We start from the raw sequence: 21728 nt of genomic DNA on the forward strand, positions 1-21728 counted from the left end.
AGTGGCCCCTTATTGCTCATAAACATGACTGTGTGGTATGGCATTTTACGACCCTGTACAATTTGGTCCATTATTAAAGTACACTGTCTCCCATCATAGTATCCTCTCTCATTACTGTAGTCACATTGGGCCAATTAAGATTCTGCAAAGACATCATATAGGCTCATGTTTCTGTGCCTCACTTAATTCATGAGATTCTCTTGACCCAAAAGCCTTTTTTCCCTTACAAGTTTATTCACTCTTTGGTCCCATCTCTCAACCCCAACAAATCAGAATCACTTCCTCAGGCCTCCTTTGCACTTAGCATCGATTTTTGCATTGGTACTTATTTCTTGTGTTTTTATGGCTCCTGCTAGATGCGGACTTTTCTGAGTCAAACCACTTTCTCTTACTTATCTTTATACCCCAGCAACTATCACAATGGCTGACCCATAGTAGATGCAGAATAGATGTGTGAGAAAAAAATGCACCCAATTTTAAGTCACATATATAATTAAATATATAGTACTAAATATAACTATATAACTATAACTAAATATATAGTACTGCCTACAGAAATAACCATTTCTATTTTCTTTTTCTTTTTTTGGAGGCAAATTTATACCTATGGTGAAATTTATCTTAAGTCTATAATTCAATGAGTTTAGACAATGTATATAGGTCAACCAATACCTCAATCAAGGTATATAACATTTCCATTGTTCCAGAAACTTTCCTTCTCTTTCCTTCCAGACAATTCTTACCTCCCTTAGGCAATTACTGCTCTGATTTCTATGACCACAGACTATGCCAAAATTTGGTTACTCATTCTTTTGTTTGATATTTTGTTAGATATTTGGATTGCTTCCAGTTTTTTAGTATTATGAATAGGTGATTACAAACATTCTTGTACAAGTGTTTTTGTGGACATATTTTCAATTTCTCTTGGGTAATTATTAGGAGTAGAAATGCTGGGTCACAGGGCAGAGGTATATTTAATTTTACAAGAAGCTGTCAGATTTCCAAAGTGGTTGTACTATTTTACATTCCTACCATCAATGTAAGAGAGTTCTAGTTGCTCCACACCCTTGTCAACACTTGCTATTGTCAGTCTTTTAAATGTTAGCCATGCTAGTGGATGTAAAATGGTGTCCTACAATGATATTAATTTGCATTTCCCTGATAACAAATGTTGCTAAGCATTTTTTTCATGGGCTTTTTGGCCATTCACACATTTTCTTTTGTGAAATGCCTGTTAAGTGTTTTTTCTTTTATTATTAAACTGTTTATATAGTTGACTCTTGAACAATGTGGGGGTTAGGGCTGCCGACCTGATACGCAGTCAAAATCTATGTATAACTTTTGACCCCCAAAACCTAACTACTAATAGCCTACTATTTACCAGAAGTTTTACTGACAACACAATCAATTAACACATATTTTGTATGTTATATGTACTATATAATGATACAATAAAGTAAGCTAGAGTAAAAAACATGTTAAGAAAATCTGCAGGAAGAGAAAATACGTTTACACCACTGTACATATATTTATTCAGAAAAAAATCCCATGTAGTTCAAACCCATGTTGTTCAAGGGTCAACTGTACATTACTATATATTTTTGTAGGGGTCCTTTGTGAAATAATATGTATTGTGTATATTTTTTTCCAGTCTGTAGTTTGCCTTTTCCTTTTCCTCCTTGTGTCTTTCAATGGGTAGAAGTTTTATTTTTGGTGAAGTCCAGTTTTACAACTTTTTTTCTTTTATGTTTAGTGATTTTTACATCCTAAGAAATCTTTGCTTACCCCATTGTCATGAAGGTACATTCTAATGTTTTCTTCTCGAAGCTTAGTAATTTTAGCTCTGAGTGGAGATCTATGATCCATCTTGAATTAACTTTTGTGTTTGGTATAAGGTATGGGTAGAGGTTCATTTTTATTTGTATGTTTATTCAGTTGTTCCAGCACCATTTACTAAAAGACTTTCCTTTTCTTATTTAATTGCTTTGATGTCTTTGCCTAAAATTAATGGACTGTATATGGGTAGATCTATTTCTGCCTCCTCCATTTTATTCCATTGTTCTGTTTCTATATCCTTAGCCTTCTGTTGAAAATTAATTGACCTTGAGGCATCTGGGTGGCTCAGTCAGTTAAGCATCTGACTTCAACTCAGGTCATGATCTCACAATTCATGGGCTCAAGCCCCGTGTGAGGCTCTGTGCTGACAGTTCAGAGCCTGGAGCCTGCTTCAGATTGTATCTCCCTCACTCTCTGCCCCTCCCCTGCTCATGCTCTCTCTCTCTCTCTCTCAAAAATAAATAAACGTTAAAAAAATTTAAAAAAGAAATAAAATTAATTGACCTTACATAAGTGGGTCTATTTCTGGGCTTTCTATTCTGTCCCACTAATATAGATACTTATCTTTACAAAAATATCACACTGTTTTGATTACTGTAAGTTATTTTTAAATCTTGAAATCAAATCACATAAGTGCTCAAACTTTCTTCTTTTTCAAGATTATTTTGACTAGACGAGACCCTTGCATTTCCATATACATTTCAGAATCAACTTGTGTTTTATGCAAAAAGTCATTTGAGATTTTAATCGACATTGTGCTGAATCGATGGTTATGTTAGGGAGAAATTGCATATTGATAATATGAAATTTTCCAATCATTAATGTAGTGCATTTTTTTCATCTATTTAGTTATTTAATTTTTCTCAGCAACATTTTATAGTTTTCAGTGTAAATGTTTGCATATCTTATTAAATTTATTCTTAACTCTCTTATATTTTAACTGCTATTGTAAATGGAATTTTTTAAACTTCAGTTTTCAAATGTTTCCTGCTATTATATAGTAATACAGTTGATTTTTATATATTGACCTTGCTAAATTTACTTATTAGCTCTAGTAGGCTTTCTTTGGTAGATTCCTTGTTTTTTGTAGATTCAGATGAAACAATGCAATCTGTGAACAGAGACAATTTTATTCCTTCTAATATTTATGCTTTTTATATCTTTTTTTTCCTTATTGCATGGTTTAAAACCTCCAGGTCAATGCTGAATAGAAATGGTGAGAGCAAACATTCTTGCTCTATTTCTAATCTCAGGGTGAAAGCATTTATTATTTCAGCACTAAGCTGAATGTGTTTAGTAGATGACTTTATCAAACTGGTTAAACTGGTTGGTTGCTAAGAATTGTTATCATAAATGAATGTTGGATTTTGTCAAAATCATCTATTGGGATGATCATCTGATTTTTCCCCCTCGTTCTGGCAATGTGGTGAATTACACCCAACCTTGTATTCCTATGATAACGTGGTAAATATGCCAACCTTGCATTCCCAGGATTAATTCCATTTGCTGAATTCAGTTTATAAGGATTTTTGTGTCTATGTTCATAAAGAATATTGTTCTTTAATTTTTCTTTCTTGTTCCTTTCCTCCCTTTCCTTTCCTTGTAATGTTTTTGTCAGATTTTAGTTTCAGGGTTACACTGTTCTCATAAAAAACAATTTGAGAAATGTTTCTTCCTCTATTTTTGAAAGATTTATACTATTTTTTCCTCAAAATATTTGATAGACTTTACGATAGCTACATGGCTATTCAAATACCCTTTTTCATCTTTTGTCATTTTTATAGGTTGAGTTTTTCAAGGAATCTGTCCATTTAAGTCGTCAAATTTATTAGCCTAAATTTGTTCTTTTTTAATTAAAAACATTTTTTTAATGCTTATTTATTTTTGAGAGAGAGAGAGAGAGAGACAGAGCACAAGTGGGGGAGGGGCAGACAGAGTGGGAGGGACAGAGTCCAAAGCAGGCTCCAGGCTCTGAGCCGTTCAGTGCAGAGCCTGATGTGGCGCTCAAACCCACGAACCGTGAGATCATGACCTGAGCCGAAGTTGGATGCTTAACTAACTGAGCCACCTAGGTGCCCCTAATGGAAAATATTTTTAAATTGAGGTATAACTGACATCTAACATATTAATTTCAGGCATACAACATAATGATTTAATATCTTCAATTTGTCCTTGATAGTGACTTATTAATCTTTTAGAAGCTGTACTGATATTGCTTTTTTTAAAAAATGTTTTTAATGTTTATTTATTTTTGAGAGAGAGAGAGAGAGACAGAGCACAAGCAGGGGAGGGGCAAAGGGAGAGGGAGACACAGAATCTAAAGCAGGCTCCAGGCTCTGAGCTGTCAGCATAGAGCCCAACATGGGGCTTGAACCCATGAACTGTGAGATCATGACCCAAGCCGAAGTTGGATGCTTAACTGACTGAGCCACCCAGGGAACCCAATATTGCTTCTTTCATTGCTGGTACTGGTAATTTATATTTTCTCTATTCTTTCTTGGTCAATCTTACTAGTGGTCTATAACTTTTATTAATCCCTTCAGATAATCAATTTTGGCTTTGTTAATTTTTTCTAATTGTCTACTTTCTATTTCATTGATTTCTGCTCTTTATTATTTATTTTCTTCTACATTCTTTGGGTATACTTTGCTCTTCTTTATCTAGCTTCCTAAGGTGGAAATTTATTCGTTGGTTCTTAAAAATTCTTTATAATAGAAAATATTTATGCTATAAATTTCCCTGGAATCACCCACGTTAGCTGCATCTACAAATGTGAATATATTGTGTTTTCATCATCATTCAGTTAAAAATATTTTCTAATATACCTTGTGATTTCTTCTTTGACCCATGGGTTATTTAGAAGTGCCATGCTTAAAATCTAAGTTTCAGAGATATTCTTCCAGATGTCTATTTAAAATTTATTTGTAATTTACTTACATAGTGGTCAGAGAACAAATTCTTTTCTCCAGCTTTATTGCAATATATTCAACATAACAACATTACATAAGTTTAATGTATACAACATGATGATTTGATACGTGTATATGTTGTAAAATCATGACCACAATAAAGAACACAACCATCATCTCACATGTTTACCATTTTTTGGAAAATATATTCCCTAAGATCTGAATCTTTTGACATTTATTGAGATTTTATGCCCCAGTACATTTTAGTGAATGTTTAATGTATACTTGTTCCCTGTGCCATTGTTGATTATAGTGTTGTATAAATGTCAGTTTAGTCAAGGTGACTGACAGTATTGTGCAGATCATTCTATCTTTACTATGCCTTTAATATCTGTATCTTTAGATTTTTCATCTGGCTGCTTTACCATTACTGAAAGAAAGTTGTTAAAATCTTCAAGTATGATTATGGATTTGTCTATTTCTCTTTCATCTGTCAGCTTTTGCTTTATAAATTTTTTTTAAATTTTTTTTTCAACGTTTTATTTATTTTTGGGACAGAGAGAGACAGAGCATGAACGGGGGAGGGGCAGAGAGAGAGGGAGACACAGAATCGGAAACAGGCTCCAGGCTCTGAGCCATCAGCCCAGAGCCTGACGCGGGGCTCGAACTCACGGAGCGCGAGATCGTGACCTGGCTGAAGTCGGACGCTTAACCGACTGCGCCACCCAGGCGCCCCTTGCTTTATAAATTTTGAAGATCTATTATTAGGTCAGTATACATTTAGGATTATTATCTCTTCCTGATGAAAAGATGCTCACACCTTGTAAAATGTCCCCTTTAGCTCTGGTAATTCTCCTCTTTTACATTCTACTTTGTCTAGTATGAATATAGCCAGTTACTTTCCTATGTTTGTTTATAGAATGCATCTATTTCATCCTCTTATTTTCAACCCATTTGTGACTTTATACTTAAGGTACATCTCGTGCAGACAGCATATACATGGGTATTGTCCTTTTATCCAGTCTGACAATTTCTGCCATTTAATTAAAATGGCTAGCCCATTGGCATTTAATGTAATTATTGCTATGGTTGGATTTAAGTCTACCATCTTGCTATTCATTTTCTATTTGCCCTCCCATCTATTTTTTTCTTGCTCTATTTCTCCTTTCTTATTTACTTTTGACCGAATAAAAAACCCTAAAATTCCATTTAATTTTCTATTGGTTTTATATCTCTTTTTTTGGTGTGTGGCTATTCTCAAGGTCATAATAACCTCACGATAGTCAATTTACATTGAACTCCACTTGTGTGCCATTATTTTCATGTATTTTACATTCACATACATAACATTTACTACTATATGTATATAATAAATCCCACAGTACAATGTGTCTTTTTCCCCATTATGTGGCTAGTTGAATTTTTAAAAAAATTAAAAGAAAAAGGATAGTTTTTTACATCCACCCAAATATTTACAATTTCCAATGTACCTAATTTCTTCCTCAGATTTGAATTTCCATTTAGTATTACAACACTTCAACATGCAGAACTTCCTTTAGCATTTCCTGTGATGCAGGGCTAGTTGTGATGAATAAAATATTTCTATTTCGCCCTGAATTTTGAAGGATATATTAGCTAGATACAGAATTCTGAGTTGACAGGGGTTTTCTGTTGTTTCTTTTTTCAGCATTTAAGATTTAAGATTTTGTTCCATTGTCACCTGTGTTCCACTGTTTGTGATGCAAAGTCAGCTGTCACTGGTACTACTGTTCCCTTGTAGTTAATATATTTTTTCCTGCAGCTATTTAAAAAATATTTTTCTTACTTTTCAGCAGACTGCAGTATGGTCTCTTTGTAATTACCTTGCTTGGGGCTTGCTGAGTTTCTTGGATTTGTCACTTGGCATTTTTTAATAAGACTGGAGAAAATCCAGCTTAAAAGTAGAAAAAATTTGAATATCCATCAGCCTGGTGAGTGGATAAATAAAATGTGCTATATCCATACAATGGAATATTATTTGGCAATAAAAATAAATGAAGCACTGATATGTGCTATAACATGGATGAAACTTGAAACCATGTAAGTGAGGGGCACTTGGGTGGCTCAGTCGGTTAAGCATCCGACTTCGGCTCAGGTCATAATTTCTTATGAGTTCAAGCCCCATGTTCTGAACTGTCAGCGCAGAGCCTGGAGCCTGCTTTGGAATCTGTGACTCCCTCTCTGCTCCTCCCCCGCTCGTGCTCTGTCTCTCTCAAAAAGTAAATAAACGTTAAAAAAATATTTTTAAGAAAAAAAAGAAAACATGTAAGTGAAAGAAGCTAGTCACAAAAGACCATATGTATGATTCCATTTACATTAAATCTCTGAAAGGCAAATCTATAGAGATATAACATAAAGTAGATTATTGAGAGCCTAGGGCTGATGGGGATAGGGGGAATATAAGATGACTGCAATGGGTTGCAATGGAGAGTAATGAAATGCTCTAAAATTGATTATGGAGATAGGTGTATACCTGTGAATATGCTGGAAGCCAATAAATTGTACCTTTTATTTTATTTTATCTATCTATCTACCTATTTATTTATTTATTTAGAGAGAGGAAAAGAGAGAAAGAGCATATGGGGAAGGGGCAGAGAGAAAGGGAAAGAAATGTTAAACAGGCTCCATACCCAGCACAGTCCATGAATTTGAGCCCCACATTGGGCTCTATACCAACAGCTCAGAGCCTAGAGCCTACTTTAGATTCTGTGTCTCCCTCTCTCTCTCTCTCTGCCCCTCCCCCACTTGTACTCTCAAAAATAAAATTAAAACATAAAGAAAATTTATTATTTTTTTAATAATTTTTTAAAATTTAATGTTTATTTATTTTGAGAGACAGAGAGAGAGAGAGAGATAGTGCAAGCAGGGGAGAGGCAGACAGAAAGGGAGACACAGAATCTGAAGCAGGCTCCAGGCTCTGAGCTGTCAACACAGAGCCTGATGTGGGGCTAGAACTCACGAGCCATAAGATCATGACCTGAGCCGAAGTCAGATGCTCAACCGACTGAGCCATGCAGGCGCCCACTCCCAAAATTAAAAAAAAAAACAAAAACATAGGCAGTAATCTCTTGACATCAGCTGTAGAAACATTTTTATAGATATATTCCCTTTGGCAAGAGAAACAAAAGCAAAATTAAACTATTAGGACTAAACCAAATAAAAAGCTTTTGTACAACAAAGGAAACCATCAACAAAACAAAAAGAGAACACACTCAATGGGAGAATATATTTGCAAATGATATATCCAATAAGGGGTTAATACCCAAAATATATAAAGAATTCATACAATTTAACACTAAAAAAACCCAAATAATCCAATTAAAAATAGGCAGAAGACATGAACAGATATTTCTACAAAGAAGATATCCAGATGGCCAACAGACCCTCAAAAGATGCCCAACATCACTCATCATCAGGGAAATGCAAATCAAAACCACAATGAGATACTACCTCACACCTGTCAGAATGGTTGAAATCAACAACACAAGAAGCAAGAGGTGTTGGCAAGGATGTGGACAAAAAGGAACCCTTGTGCACTGTTGGTGGGAATTAAAACCAGTGCCATCATGGTGGAAAACAGTATGGAGGTTGCTCAAAAAACTAAAGATAGAATCACCATAAGATCCAGTAATTCCACTACTGGGTATTTACCCAGAGAAAATGAAAACACTAATTCAAGAAGACAAAAGCACCACTCTGTTTATTGCAGCATTATTTATTAATAGCCAGGATATGGAAGCAACTCAAGTATCCATCCATAGATGAATAGATAAAAAAGATATGGTACATATATACAATGCAATATTACTCAGCCATAAAAAAGAATGAAATCTTCTCATCTGCAACACATGGGTGGAGCTAGAGAGTATAATGCTAAGTGAAATAAGTCAGAGAAAGACAAATACCATATGATTTTACTAATATGTGAATTAAAAAACAAACAAACAAATAAGAAAAGAAACAAACAAAAAAAACAGACTAATACACAGAGAACAAACCGGTAGTTAGTTGCCAGAGGGGAAGTGGATTAGGGGATGGGTTAAAATAGGTGAAGGGGAGGGGCGCCTGGGTGGCTCAGTTGGTTGAGCATCTGACTTTGGCTCAGGTCATGATCTCGCTGTCCGTGAGTTCAAGCCCAGCATCGGGCTCTGTGCTGACAGCTCAGAACCTGGAACCTGCTTCAGATCCTGTCTCTCCCTCTCTCTCTTCTCCTCCCCTGCTCACGCGCTCTCTCTCTCTCAAAAATAAATAAACATTTAAAAAAAAAAATAGGTGAAGGGGATTAAGGGCAGTGAGTAATGTACAGAATTGTTAAATCACTCTATTTTACACCTGAAATTAATATAGCATATGGTTAATATGTTAATAATACTAAAATTTTTTAAATAAATAAATAAATAGATTTTTAAATGGCATATGACTGAATTCTCATAGTTAGGTATAACGAAGTCATAAAAATGGTAGTTTTCTTTTAAATAAGGCTTTATAGCTAACAACTGTTTAACATCTATTATCTCAAGTGATTTTTTTCACAACTCTGAGGTAGTCAGTGTAGGTAGTGTTATCTCCATTTTGCAGATCAGAGAAGTGAGGCTCAAAGATCTACTTTTAGTCCAAGTTAACACATATAGTTCACTCCACCAGGAATTTTAAAGTTGTTTTTTTTTTGTGGTTTTTTTTTGTTTGTTTTTTTTTTGAGAGAGACAATGTGCATGCATGCAAGTTGGGGAGGGGCAGAGAGACAGAGATAAAGAATCCCAAGCTCTGTGCTGTCAGCACAGAGGGGCTCTATCTCATGACCTGTGAGATCATGACCTGAGCTAAGATCAAGAGTTGGATGCTTAACTGACTGAGCCACTCAGGCACCCCCACCAGGGTTTTAATTGTAAATCTAGTATTCTTCTATATTATGCTGAAAGGACTAATTCTCCGTCTCCCTTTTCTCTTCACTCGTTTTTTTCTAGTGCAGAACTTCCTTTCTCCTTTTTCATTGATATATTAAATATCAGAGAGCAAAAATAGAGTCAAAGGCAAGTAGAAATATAATCACTTTCTTTAACTCTGATTCCTGAGGAAATTGAGAGTTGGGAGAACTACCTAATGGGGGCAAATTTATGGCATTGTTTTCCCCAAATAATTCTATGGTTACTTCCGTTTAGACAAACCAACCCATGAGCAGAGAATAATTTTTAATATCTACTGTATAAAGTCTAATTGTATTTATTGGAAATGCATATGCATTAAAAGTCTCTGATGTGTTCTGCTTAGTTGTCAGGTCCAGTAACTACTTTCATTCCATATAGTTTTCTGTACTAAGGGTTTTGTCTAATTAAGTATGATGTCCTTAATCATTCATTAATATGGATTGATCTTTGGAAAGATCTCTATTTCTGAAAACAACTTAAGGTGAATCTTTTTATGTCTGTGTATCCTCACAGCAGTCCCCACATTAATTTCTCTACTCCAAGGCAGAGTGGGACAAATAACTATTACCTGAATTTTAGGAAGTAAAAGACGAAGGATTAAGAGGCACAGGCAAAAAACAGATATTGAGTTTCGGATTCAAACCTAAAGTTTGACTTATGATAGTATGGTACAAAGAACCCCAAACTAGGAGTTAAAAGACATGAGTGTTAATCTTGATTCCACCCCTTGGTTATCTGTGTAATTCTGAATAAGTCATCTTTACCTCTGATTATCCTTTTCCTCATCTTTACAATGGATTGAAAATACATTTGTAAAATATCTTGCCTCTTATTTCCCAAGCTTATGGTGAGGGTCAAATGACATAACATCTATGAAACTATAAAGCCCTATGCAAATATAAAGTAATACATGCATGTGTGTGTGTGTGTGTGTGTGTGTGTGTGTCCTCAGCTACTTTCCAATATAATTTGAGTTTGATATTTGATGGTCAAATTCAAGCTACTCAACAATTATTTTAAGTAAGTCACAGTATCTGAGTAAGTCATAGTCTCTAACTTGTAGGAATTCATAGTTAAGAGAGGACACAAATATTAAAAATAAATAATCATATAATAAAGGAATAAGGTAATAGAGGTATATAGCAAATTCTTTTACAGACCAACACAAAGGTAAATTAATCTTACATGAGGGCAAAGGGACAGATGTCAGACAGGAGATAACAACTAGGCTTAAAGGAAGAGGTTGAGTTGCTAGAATTTTATCTAGGTACATGGGGTTCACAATAAAACACACACAAAAAAACCACAAGATCTGTGTTATAACTGGCTCTGCCTTCAATAATTAAAACTAGTACTTGAACTCTTTAGACTTCTCTTACCACAAGTCTAAAATAAAACGTTTACCTAAGATAAATTCCTAAGTCTTTCCAGCTCTAAAATTATATGATTCTATGAGTCAAACTCTGGCCATTGTACAGATATCAAGAAAGAGAATTCAAGAAAGTAATAAAATGGTCACAACTATTAAAAAAGGACATTTCCCACTAACTACTTTTTCTTGGAATTCAAAAGCCTGAGAATGATATTTATCTACCTAGAATAAGCTCTAACACAGTGAAGAGAGGAAATTGGAATGATAACAAGAAGCTGAGAACCAAACAATGCATGTGGATAGCAGGAAGTTAAGCATTCAGTTTAGCAAAGATGTTGCTTAGACCACTAAGGACATAGGCAGTAAATGAGAAGTTACAATGTTTTTATTCCTATAAACTAAAAAAAAACTTGGAATAAAATCATAACCAGATATTAAAATGTACTCTTTCATAAAATGAAGTAGTTATTTGTTTGAAGTTTTGCCTTGTTAAACAGCTTCATAAAAAACTATTTGTATAAAAGGTCTGTTTAAGAATTATAAAGAAAGGATCAGAAACCTAAATATACACAACTGAATTGGTTTCAGGAATGGTACCAAAAGTGAATATTGTCAAGTAATATACCTCACTAAACATTTATTAAACTATGTTTAAAAGTTCTGGTTGTTGCAAAGCATAGTCCCAGTACTCAAGGGGTTCACTGACCTACTATCAAGACTTTAAGGAAGAAAAAATAGTAACTCTTACCCATCAATCATATTTTCAGGAGGGTGTTTTTCATCACTTGATGTAGCTAAAATCACTTCCGCCCCCTCAGAGCTCAAACACAGGTCAATTTTTTTCATCTTAAAGTGTTTAATCTGCAAACGAAACAATAATAAAAATAGTAAATTCTTGATTCTCTGAACTTGATCTGAGAAAAGGAAGACAGAGAAAGCCTGTTGCCTAGCACACAGCTTAACAACCAAGCTATTCAACAAATGAAAGGGACTCTAACGTTTATTTACATAAGTAAACTTCTAACCTCTCCCAGCAGTAATCTGTAAGAAAATGATTATTTCTACTACTCTAACTCCACAAAACAAGACTGACTACTCTGACATCATTTCTCTGATTCTAAAATTAAAAGTCCTCAATAATGATATAGAACCAATTAACAAGCTAAAGTGGCATGAATTAATGGGTAAATTTTTAAATATTTTATTCTCAAATTAGTTAACATACAGTGTGGTCTTGGCTTCAGGAATAGAATCCAGTGATTCATACTTATATGTAACACCCAATCTCGTCCCAACAAGTGCCCTCCTTAATGCCCATCACCCATTTTCCCCATCCCCATCTACCCTCAGTTTGTTCTCTGTATTAAGGGTTTCTTCTGGTTTGCCTCCCTCTCTGTTTTTATCTTATTTTTCCTACCCTTCCCTTATGATCATCTGTCAAGTTTCTCAAATTCCACATGAGTGAAATCATGTGATACCTGTCTTTCTTCAACTGACTTATTTTACTCAGCATAATACCCTCCAGTTCTATCCATGTTGTTGCAAATGCCAAGATTTCATTCTTTTTCACTGAATTACTGAGTAAATTTAGAAAATTATTTATATTGTTATATTTCTGAAATTTATTTTTTTAATTTTTTAAGTTTATTTATTTATTTTGAGATAGAGACAGAGAGAGTGAGTGGGGGAGGGGCAGAGAGAGAGAGAGAGAGAGAGAGAGAGACAGAGAGAGAATCCCAAGCAGGCTCCGCACTGTCAGTGCGGAGCCTGACATGAGGCTCAAACCCATGAACCATGAGATCATGACCTGAGCTGAAACCAAGACACTTAACCAGCTGAGCCACCCACCTGGTGCCCCATATTTCTGAAATTAAAAAAAATCTGGAACATGGGGCGCCTGTGTGTCTCAGTCAGTTAAGCATCCGACTTCGGCTCAGGACATGAGTGTGCGGTTTGTGAGTTCCAGCCTTGCATCAGGCTCTGTGCTGACAGCTCAGAGCCTGGAGCCTGCTTCAGATTCTGTGTCTCCCCCTCTTTCGGACCCCCGATGTTCATACTCTGTCTCTCAATAATAAATAAAAATATTAAAAACATTTTTTAAAAAAAAATCTGGAACATAAAAGCAGATGTTTTTGTGACTGTTTACCCATACATTTATCAACTGAAAATAGCAAACTACATTATTCACAACTTAAAAGGTACCTTACCATCATTATTTTTTTGATGCAGAATATAAAATAAGAGAGAAGACAAGCTTTTGCTTATTTTTAAATTCTACATCAGTCACTTGGGTCATGGGTTTCAAGACATTTCTATTATATGGTAATATTTTAAGTTTAATAGAAGTATCCTGAAAAGATATCACTGAGCTCTACTATGGATCCTGGTAGATAAGACAGAAGATGAGACAAGATTCTATCAGATCTCACTCACCTTTCTCCTTGATCTGGTCGTGACAGGGCACAAACCAATATGTAGATGCAAAGTGACTATGAAGCTGAATCTATAAAGAATTAAAAGACAAAGAGTGTTTGGAAAAAGGAGAAAAGCTTCCAACACCCTTCATACTCCAGCCTCAGTCTGATTTTTTTAAAAAGTGAAACTGTTTCAAATAAACAATCAACAAATTACAGAGAATATCACATATGTTAAATAACTATGTACCCACTGTCCAGATTTAATAAATATTAAAATTTTTGCCCATTTCTTTCCTTGCCCAAAGGTAACAGCTATTCTCAAGTTGATAAATACGCCTACTTACTATGTTTTTATACTTTTACCATATATGTATCCATAAATGACATGCACTGTTCTTTTAAAACTTAAATGCTTTCTCTCTCTCTCTCTCTATATATATATCCATATGCTATCCGCTTTTTTCATTCAAGTTTTTAATCGTGTTGATATATATATAAATCTACTTTATTCACTTCAACTGCTGTCAGGTCTTTCTCTATTTCTCTAATGATGAATATTTGGGTAAGTTTCCAATTTTTTGCTATTATTATAAACAAATTTGAAATGAGTATCTTTGTGTATGTATCCTTAGCACATGTGGGAGAAAGTCTTTATGATAAAAGTCTCTTTACAGAAGTAAAATGGCAGAAACTTAGAATCAGCATATCTTCAAGTCAATAACTGATAACTAGATGTCTAAATTTTAACAATTTACACTACCATCAACAATGTATGAGAGTTTCTGCTTCCTCATATTCTCACCAATTTGGTATTGTTAGATATTTTGGCTTTACCCAATCTCATCGGTGTGAAATGATATTTCAATAAGGTTATAATTCATATTTGTATAATTATTAGTGAGGTTGAATACTGTTTCATATGATCATGAGCCGTTTAGGCCTCCTTCCGTTATTTGCTCTTCCTTATCCTTTGTTCATTTTTCTATTGTGTTGCTTTTTAAAACTTTTGTCGTCCTTTGCTCTTTGATTTATGGGGATTTTTAAAATAAAATATTCTGGATACAAATCCTTTGTTATATTTGTTGCAAATATCTTCTACTCTGCAGCTTGATTTTTCTTTTTAACTTTGTGTGTGTGTGTGTGTGTGTGTGTGTGTGTGTGTGTGTGTACGAGTTTTCCCACCCCTGCTTTTTATTGCTTAACTATAACATATAAACAGAAGAGAACACAAATCAGAAGTATGTAGAGCAATAAATTTTCACAAAGTTAACACACCCAGGTAACCAACACCCAGGTAAAGAAATAGAATATTATCAGCACTTCAGAAGCCCTTTGCATGCCCCCTCCCAATCACTACCCTTCCCACCTTTCCAAGGTTAAGTATGGTCCTTATTTCTTACATTAATTTTGACTGAGATTCATATACATAGACTCATACAGTTTGTACTCATTTGTATCCGGCTTCTTTCATCATTGTTTTTGACACTTACCCATATCACTGTGTCATAGACTTGAAGTGCAACTAAGTAAAGATGCAATCCAGCCCCAACCCAGCTCAACCTCTAATAAAATCAAAGAAATCGTCCCCCAAGTGGAGCTTCACAGGAAGTTGGGTATGAACTGAAAAGCAAAGAAAGATTTCTGTGACCTTGGGTACTTAGATCCCAAAGCCCTGATGGAGGGGACTGATCTGAATTTAGAGGCAAACTGAATATCTGAAATTAGAGGTAAACTGAACTATTTATTTTTATTTTTTTTTAAGTTTATTTCTTTATTTTGAGAGAGACAGAGGCAGTGTAAGCAAGGGAGCAGAGAGAGGGAGGGAGGGAGGGAGAGAGAGAGAGACAGAGAAAGAGAATCCCAAGCAGGCTCCACACTGTCAGCACAGAGCCTGATGTGGGGCCTGAACTCATGAAATTGCGAGATCATGACCTGAGCCGAAACCGAGAGTCAGACGTTTAACCAACTGAGCTGCCAAGGCACCCTTGTAAACTGAAACTATTTAAATAAAACTATAACTCAGTCCAATCCTGAGGTGGACTAAAGTGATCTGCCCCTTATCCTGGCTGCTGGGCAAAGAAAATTGTCTCTCTGGGAAAAAGCATTATCTACTTCAGGATCTATTGTTCTTTTAAACACAACATCCAATATACAAAATCACTTCAGCGGATCTATAGATGACCCAAGTGCTGGAATTACCTAAGATAGCTATTATAAATCTGTTAGATAATTTAGTGAAAAGATGGACAAGGGAATTTTAGCAGAGAAATGGAAACTAAAGAAAAACAAAATGAAAATTCCAGAACTGAAAAGCATAGTAACTCAAATAAAGAATTTATTAGATAGGCTTAGCAACAGATTGGATCCAACATAATAATGGGTCAGTGAACTTAAAGATAGGTCAACAGAAATGATCCAAAATGAAATACAGAGAAAAAATGAAATACAACAGAGCATCAGATACTTGTGAGACATTATCAAACTATTCTGAAATACATGCAATTGGAGTCCCAGAAGGAGAGGAAAAACAATACTATAGAAGGAAAATCTGAGGAGATGTGGCTGAAAATTTTCCAAAATCTATGAAAGGCATAAACCGAAGATCCAAGAAGCTCTTGAATCCTAAGTTGGATAAACACAACAAAGAAAACCCCACCTAGAGCATCTTTATTGCTGAAAATTAAAGAAAAGATAAAAAATTAATAGCAGCTAAAGCAAAAAAAAAAAAAAAAAACATTACATTTGGGAGAACAAGAATAAAAACTGACTTCTCATCAGAAACAATAGAGACCAAATGACAATGAAATGACATCTTTAAAGTGCTAACAGACAAAATATAGAATTCTATATCCACCAAAAACATCTTCAAAAGTGAAGGCAAAATAAAGGCATTTTTAGGCAAACAAAAGCTGAAAGAATTTGTTACCAGTAGACCCACACTACAAAAAATATTAAAGGAAGTGCTGTGGGCCAAAGGGAAAGGATTTCAGGTTGAATCCTGGATGAGTGGGAAGGAAGAGCATTGGAAATAGTACATATATTACTAACTTAAAAGACTATTTAAAATTTTTCTTTACCGGGCTAGTATCCAAAATCTATAAAGAACTCCCCAAACTCCACACCCGAAAAACAAATAATCCAGTGAAGAAATGGGCAGAAAACATGAATAGACACTTCTCTAAAGAAGACATCCAGATGGCCAACAGGCACATGGAAAGATGCTCAACATCACTCCTCATCAGGGAAAAACAAATCAAAACCACACTGAGATATCACCTCACGCCAGTCAGAGTGGCTAAAATGAACAAATCAGACTACAGATGCTGGCGAGGATGTGGAGAAACGGGAACCCTCTTGCACTGTTGGTGGGAATGCAAACTGGTGCAGCTGCTCTGGAAAACAGTGTGGAGGTTCCTCAAAAAATTAAAAATAGATCTACCCTATGACCCAGCAATAGCACTGCTAGGAATTTACCCAAGGGATACAGGAATGCTGATGCATAGGGACACTTATACCCCAATGTTTAGAGCAGCACTTTCAACAATAGCCAAATTATGGAAAGAGCCTAAATGTCCATCAACTGATGAATGGATAAAGAAGTTGTGGTTTATATATACAATGGAATACTACTTGGCAATGACCAAGAGTGAAATTCGGCCTTTTGTAGCAACGTGGATGGAACTGGAGAGTGTTATGCTAAGTGAAATATGTCAGCAATCTATATAAGACAGAGTTTATTTGATCCTGTAAGCCTGCTAAAATCTCTCTAGGCACATTTTTTGTTTTTACTATTTCAAATTCAATTGTTCGCTTCAGGTTTTCCACACTGCCTTGAATCAATTCTGAAATTTCAATTTTGAAAAATACTATCTATTTCTTGTTTTTATATTTATTGGCATAAAGTTCATTTTTATTGTAATTTAAAAATCTAGTATTATAGAGTTGAAAGCCATGGTGAGATTGGTGAAGAAAAAAGGGATATGTTCTGACATTTTCTACTTGTGCCTCTTTTTTTGGCTTTTTTCTTGCATTTAATACTCTCGATACCAGAGAACTAGTGTTAGATGCTGTTAGTACTTAGTTTGAAGAAAGATGATAAATTCCTAGAAATACAGATCAACGAATTTGGGTGTTAATTTTCAACTAAATTCTAAAATTAACAAATTTCTGGGGCGCCTGGGTGGCGCAGTCGGTTAAGCATCCGACTTCAACCAGGTCACGATCTCACGGTCTGTGAGTTCGAGCCCCGCGTCGGGCTCTGGGCTGATGGCTCAGAGCCTGGAGCCTGTTTCCGATTCTGTGTCTCCCTCTCTCTCTGCCCCTCGCCCGTTCATGCTCTGTCTCTCTCTGTCCCAAAAATAAATAAACGTTGAAAAATAAAATTAACAAATTTCAGTATTAAAACGATAACCTTGAAAACATAAATAAGAGAGTAGTACAATAGGAAGGAGCAATAACATTAGTTCACAAAGATTATAACAAACATTTCTTGTTTTTTGATAGAGTCACTACCAATTAGGGACATGTTCTGAACATTTCAACAAAACTTCAGACAAAGCCTCTCAAGATACACATGGACCAGATGGAGAAATGTCGGCTGGGTGACAGGCAGTACTTTAGGTAGATATTTATATAACTCTTTGAGTGGCTATGCTCAAAGAATGATGATTAACGGAACAGAATGAACTATGAAAGACCTCTGTCTTTATGCCATTCAACATTTTTATTAATTAAAGATGGAAAAAGTATGCTTATCAATTTTGCGGATGACACAAAGCTGGAATGTCAACTAATATGCTGGATGACAGAATTAGCACACAAAAAGATCTGAGCAAGGCAGAAAGATGGGGTACGATGAATAATATATTTAATAAGGATAACAATAAACGCCCATACTCAGACTTAAAAAATCAATCACACAAGGATTGGGTCTAGATTGGGGTTGGCAAACTACTGCCTCTGAGCCAAATCTAGCCTGCCATCTGCTTTTGTATGGCCTATCAGCTGAGAATGTTTTTTAAGTTACTTTTTAAAATTAAAATAATATCTTGTGATACATGAAAATTATATGAAACCCATACTTCAGGATCCATGAATAGTTTTATTTGAACATGGTCATAGTCATCCATGTATACACTGTCTGTGGCTACTTTTGTGTTACAGTGACTGTCATAGAGATCCAAAGGCTCATAAAGGTGAAAATAATTATTATCTAGCCCGTTACAGAAGAAGTTTGCTGACCACTGATCTAGATATGTATAGGTTTGGTTCACTACAAAGTCACAGTATAGGGCAAGAGTGTACATATCCACCCCCCAAAGGTAGAGGAGTACTATCTTAGATTATAGCAGTAGAGGTAAGGAGGAACTATATCCATCAAAATTTGTGAATACTAACTAAGGACCAGGCATTGTGCTTGCTAGTAATGCAAAGATGACTACAACCTAAGACAAAGATGGTGACTAAGACTTGGTTCTTGCCTTCAAGCTCAGAGTCAAGGAAGATGGACAAACAGGCAACAAGTATTATACTATGTTATGTGTAATAATGTGATCTACATCCAGAATCGTGTTCAGTTCTGGGTAGTATATTTTAAGTAGGACATTGTCAGACTTCATCTTGTCAGTGGAAAACAAAAAGTTCCTGATGATCTATGAATTATCACATGGAGAAAGTTGAAAGAACTAGGAGCTCGAATGTTTCAAAAGAGAAAAATGCGATTAATATCACAAGTGTTCAAAAACGAAAAAAGGATTAGAATTTTTCTTTTACAACTCCAAGAGGGAGAACTGGACTCAACAAATACAAATTTTAAACAGGAAGAAAGACATCACAGATAAAAGAACTTACTGGCAAAGTAAAGGTTTTAAGTCTTTTCCATCCTTGAAAGTGTCCCAGACAAGTAGATAATTTATGGAGGAAACTAAAGAAAGGATTCCTGCATTGGTGGTTCTTTTAGACTGGATCACGTTCTGGGAAAGACAGACTGAGAACAGATAATGAAGGATCTTAAAAGCCAGGTTAAAGTCAATGGGCTCTATCCTATGGTTCTCAATAGGACTGGGGGTAATTTTGTCCCCCAGGAACATATGACAATTTTTTTCCTTTTTTTTTTTTTTTTTTTTTTTTTTTAGAGAGCAGGGGAGGGTCAGAGAATCTTAGGTAGGCTTCACACCCAGTGCAGAGCCCTGTGGGGCTTGATGTCATGACGTGAGATCATGACCTGAGCTGAAATCAAAAGTCAAGTTGCCTTAACTGACTGAGCCACCCAGGTGCCCCAACAATTTTTAAAGAGTTTTGCTGTCATAACTTGGTGTGTGTGCGTGTGTGTGTGTGTGTGTGCACGCTACTATGGGCACCTAGTGGGCATTTTGTGATGCTTCTAAATATCCCACCGTGCACAGAACAGTCCCCCACAACAAATAATTATCTAGCCCAAAATGTGAATAGTAAAGAAGTGGAAAAACCTTATGGTAATATATTTGGGGGTGGAAATGTGGGGGTTGGAGACTTAAGCAGAGAATATGCTTTAAAAAAGTTACGCTTTAGGGAAAAGTATCTAGCATTGATGTGTAGTATATGAATATGGAAAGGATATACGCTAAACGTTCAGTTTTCTTGCCTCACATTATCATCTAAGTTGTCTGAGGGAAGCCAACATGTACTTTAACACAAAACTCATTTCATACCTCCTTATGTCCGTCAATATCCTTCCTATTTCCTGTGTTGGATGTAATTATTTAATGGCAGAACTAGAGTTCTCTTTAAGGTTCCTTTGTTGTGGTTAATAAGAAAGAGGCAAACTAGCCCCAAAGAAACCCACCAGACAACTCCATAGATATGTTGCTTCCACAATTACAAGATGCAGGTTTGCGATGTAGTCTAAACCCCACCCTGGGATACCTTACTCTAAATCAGGTATTCCCTTAGGGCCTCAGTTTACTAAAGGGGGTGCACTCTGAGGTACCATCCTCTGCACCTTTTAAGGTCCCTGACCCTGGACTTCTCTGCTGTCTTACCCTGTACTTTAAACCCAGGGCGACTTAGCCACCCTTTAATCTCCAGTTCACATGACATTTCTGGTCCCTTTCTGAAAACCTAGAGGAGTCAATTTCGCAGCATCCCTGACTTGGTACTCCCAGGGGCCAACGCCTTCAGCTTGGTATCCCTAGAAAGGCAAACCAGCTGACACTACCTCCTCGCTTCCAACCCAAACCCTTCTCGGTTCAAGGCCATTTCAGGACCTCCGAGGGTCCTAAACACTCAGACTTGATCGCCCCACTCCAAATTGTATAAAATGTATTAAATGAACCCACATCGTGATTTATAATATATGGCTTATGTACCAGTTGAGAGGTTATTTTGGTAGACTTATTAATTTCGATTTGCAATTGTTTTTCCCTTTTGAGAGTGAAAACATCATTTCAGGGCTCAAAAAAGTTCGTGGAATGCCACTGGCGTCTGCGTCAGACTTCCCCCATCCATGTCCCCACTCGGGCCGCCTCTCAGCGCGCTCCCGCCTTCCACCTCCTCGCCGCGCGTCTCCTCGCAATCCTCCCCACTCTCGCTCGCCTCTCCACCAGCTCCCCGCTCTGTCCGCCTCCGTCCAGCCAGGATCCCACCCACCCAGGTGCCGGCCCAACCATCCCCACCGCCCCGCCGCCCCGCTCGCCTGCGCTCCTGTTAGCTCCAGGCGGGCGGATAGTCTAGGCTCCGGAACCTCCTTTCCGTCCCGCCCCGCCCCGCCGCGCCGCAGCGCGCCCCGGCCCCTAGCCCCGCCCCCTACTCCAAGCCTCCAAAGAGTTCCCGGGAGCGCGCACTTCTCTACTCGAGCTCTTCGCTCCATCCCACCCACAGGCCCCGCCCCGCGAAATCCGTCCCGGTTCTCAGCCGCGCTCTCGGGGCGCGCTCCTATCTCGACTCCCGGTTCTTTGCCCCACCTCTCCTGCAGGCCCCGCCTCCGAGTTCTCCTTAACTTCGCGGCTAAGCTACGCAGCCCCACCCTAGGGCCTTTCCTCAAAGCAGCGGCCGAGCCCGCGCCGCCTACCCTCCCCCAGCTCATATTAATCCCAGGGGCTTTGTAGGACCCAGGGGACCCGCCCTTACGCGAACACGCATGCGCAATCTCCACCTTTCCCGGATCCGAGCCCTCCGCCCTCAGGTCTCCAGCCCGGGGCCCGGCCCCGCCTCCAGCCCGGCCCCGCCCCTCATGCCGGGTTCCGCGCACGCG

General features: G+C 36.9%; 1 protein-coding gene across 6 annotated transcripts in view; it reads right to left on the reverse strand.

Moving 5' to 3' along the window:
- Positions 1 to 21694, reverse strand: part of IFT25 (intraflagellar transport 25) — a 42356-nt gene extending 20662 nt beyond the window's left edge. Inside the window, exons 1-4 of one of the 6 annotated variants that reach the window (XM_086717049.1) lie at positions 21605 to 21677; positions 19349 to 19484; positions 13515 to 13584; positions 11830 to 11942 (exon numbers count right to left, since the gene is read on the reverse strand). In XM_086717049.1, coding sequence (XP_086573175.1) covers positions 11830 to 11927 — 98 coding nt within the window. In that variant the 5' untranslated portion in view covers positions 11928 to 11942; positions 13515 to 13584; positions 19349 to 19484; positions 21605 to 21677. Of the gene's footprint in view, positions 1 to 11829; positions 11943 to 13514; positions 13585 to 19348; positions 21016 to 21438; positions 21551 to 21604 lie in introns of those variants that run through there. The other 5 variants (XM_086717050.1, XM_086717046.1, XM_086717045.1 and 2 more) reach the window with 5 other exon arrangements.
- Between the last annotated feature and the right edge of the window lie 34 nt (positions 21695 to 21728).

Source organism: Puma concolor, chromosome C1 (assembly GCF_028749965.1).
Source record: "Puma concolor isolate L17-30 chromosome C1, mPumCon1.1.hap2, whole genome shotgun sequence".
Taxonomy (NCBI): Eukaryota; Metazoa; Chordata; class Mammalia; order Carnivora; family Felidae; genus Puma; species Puma concolor.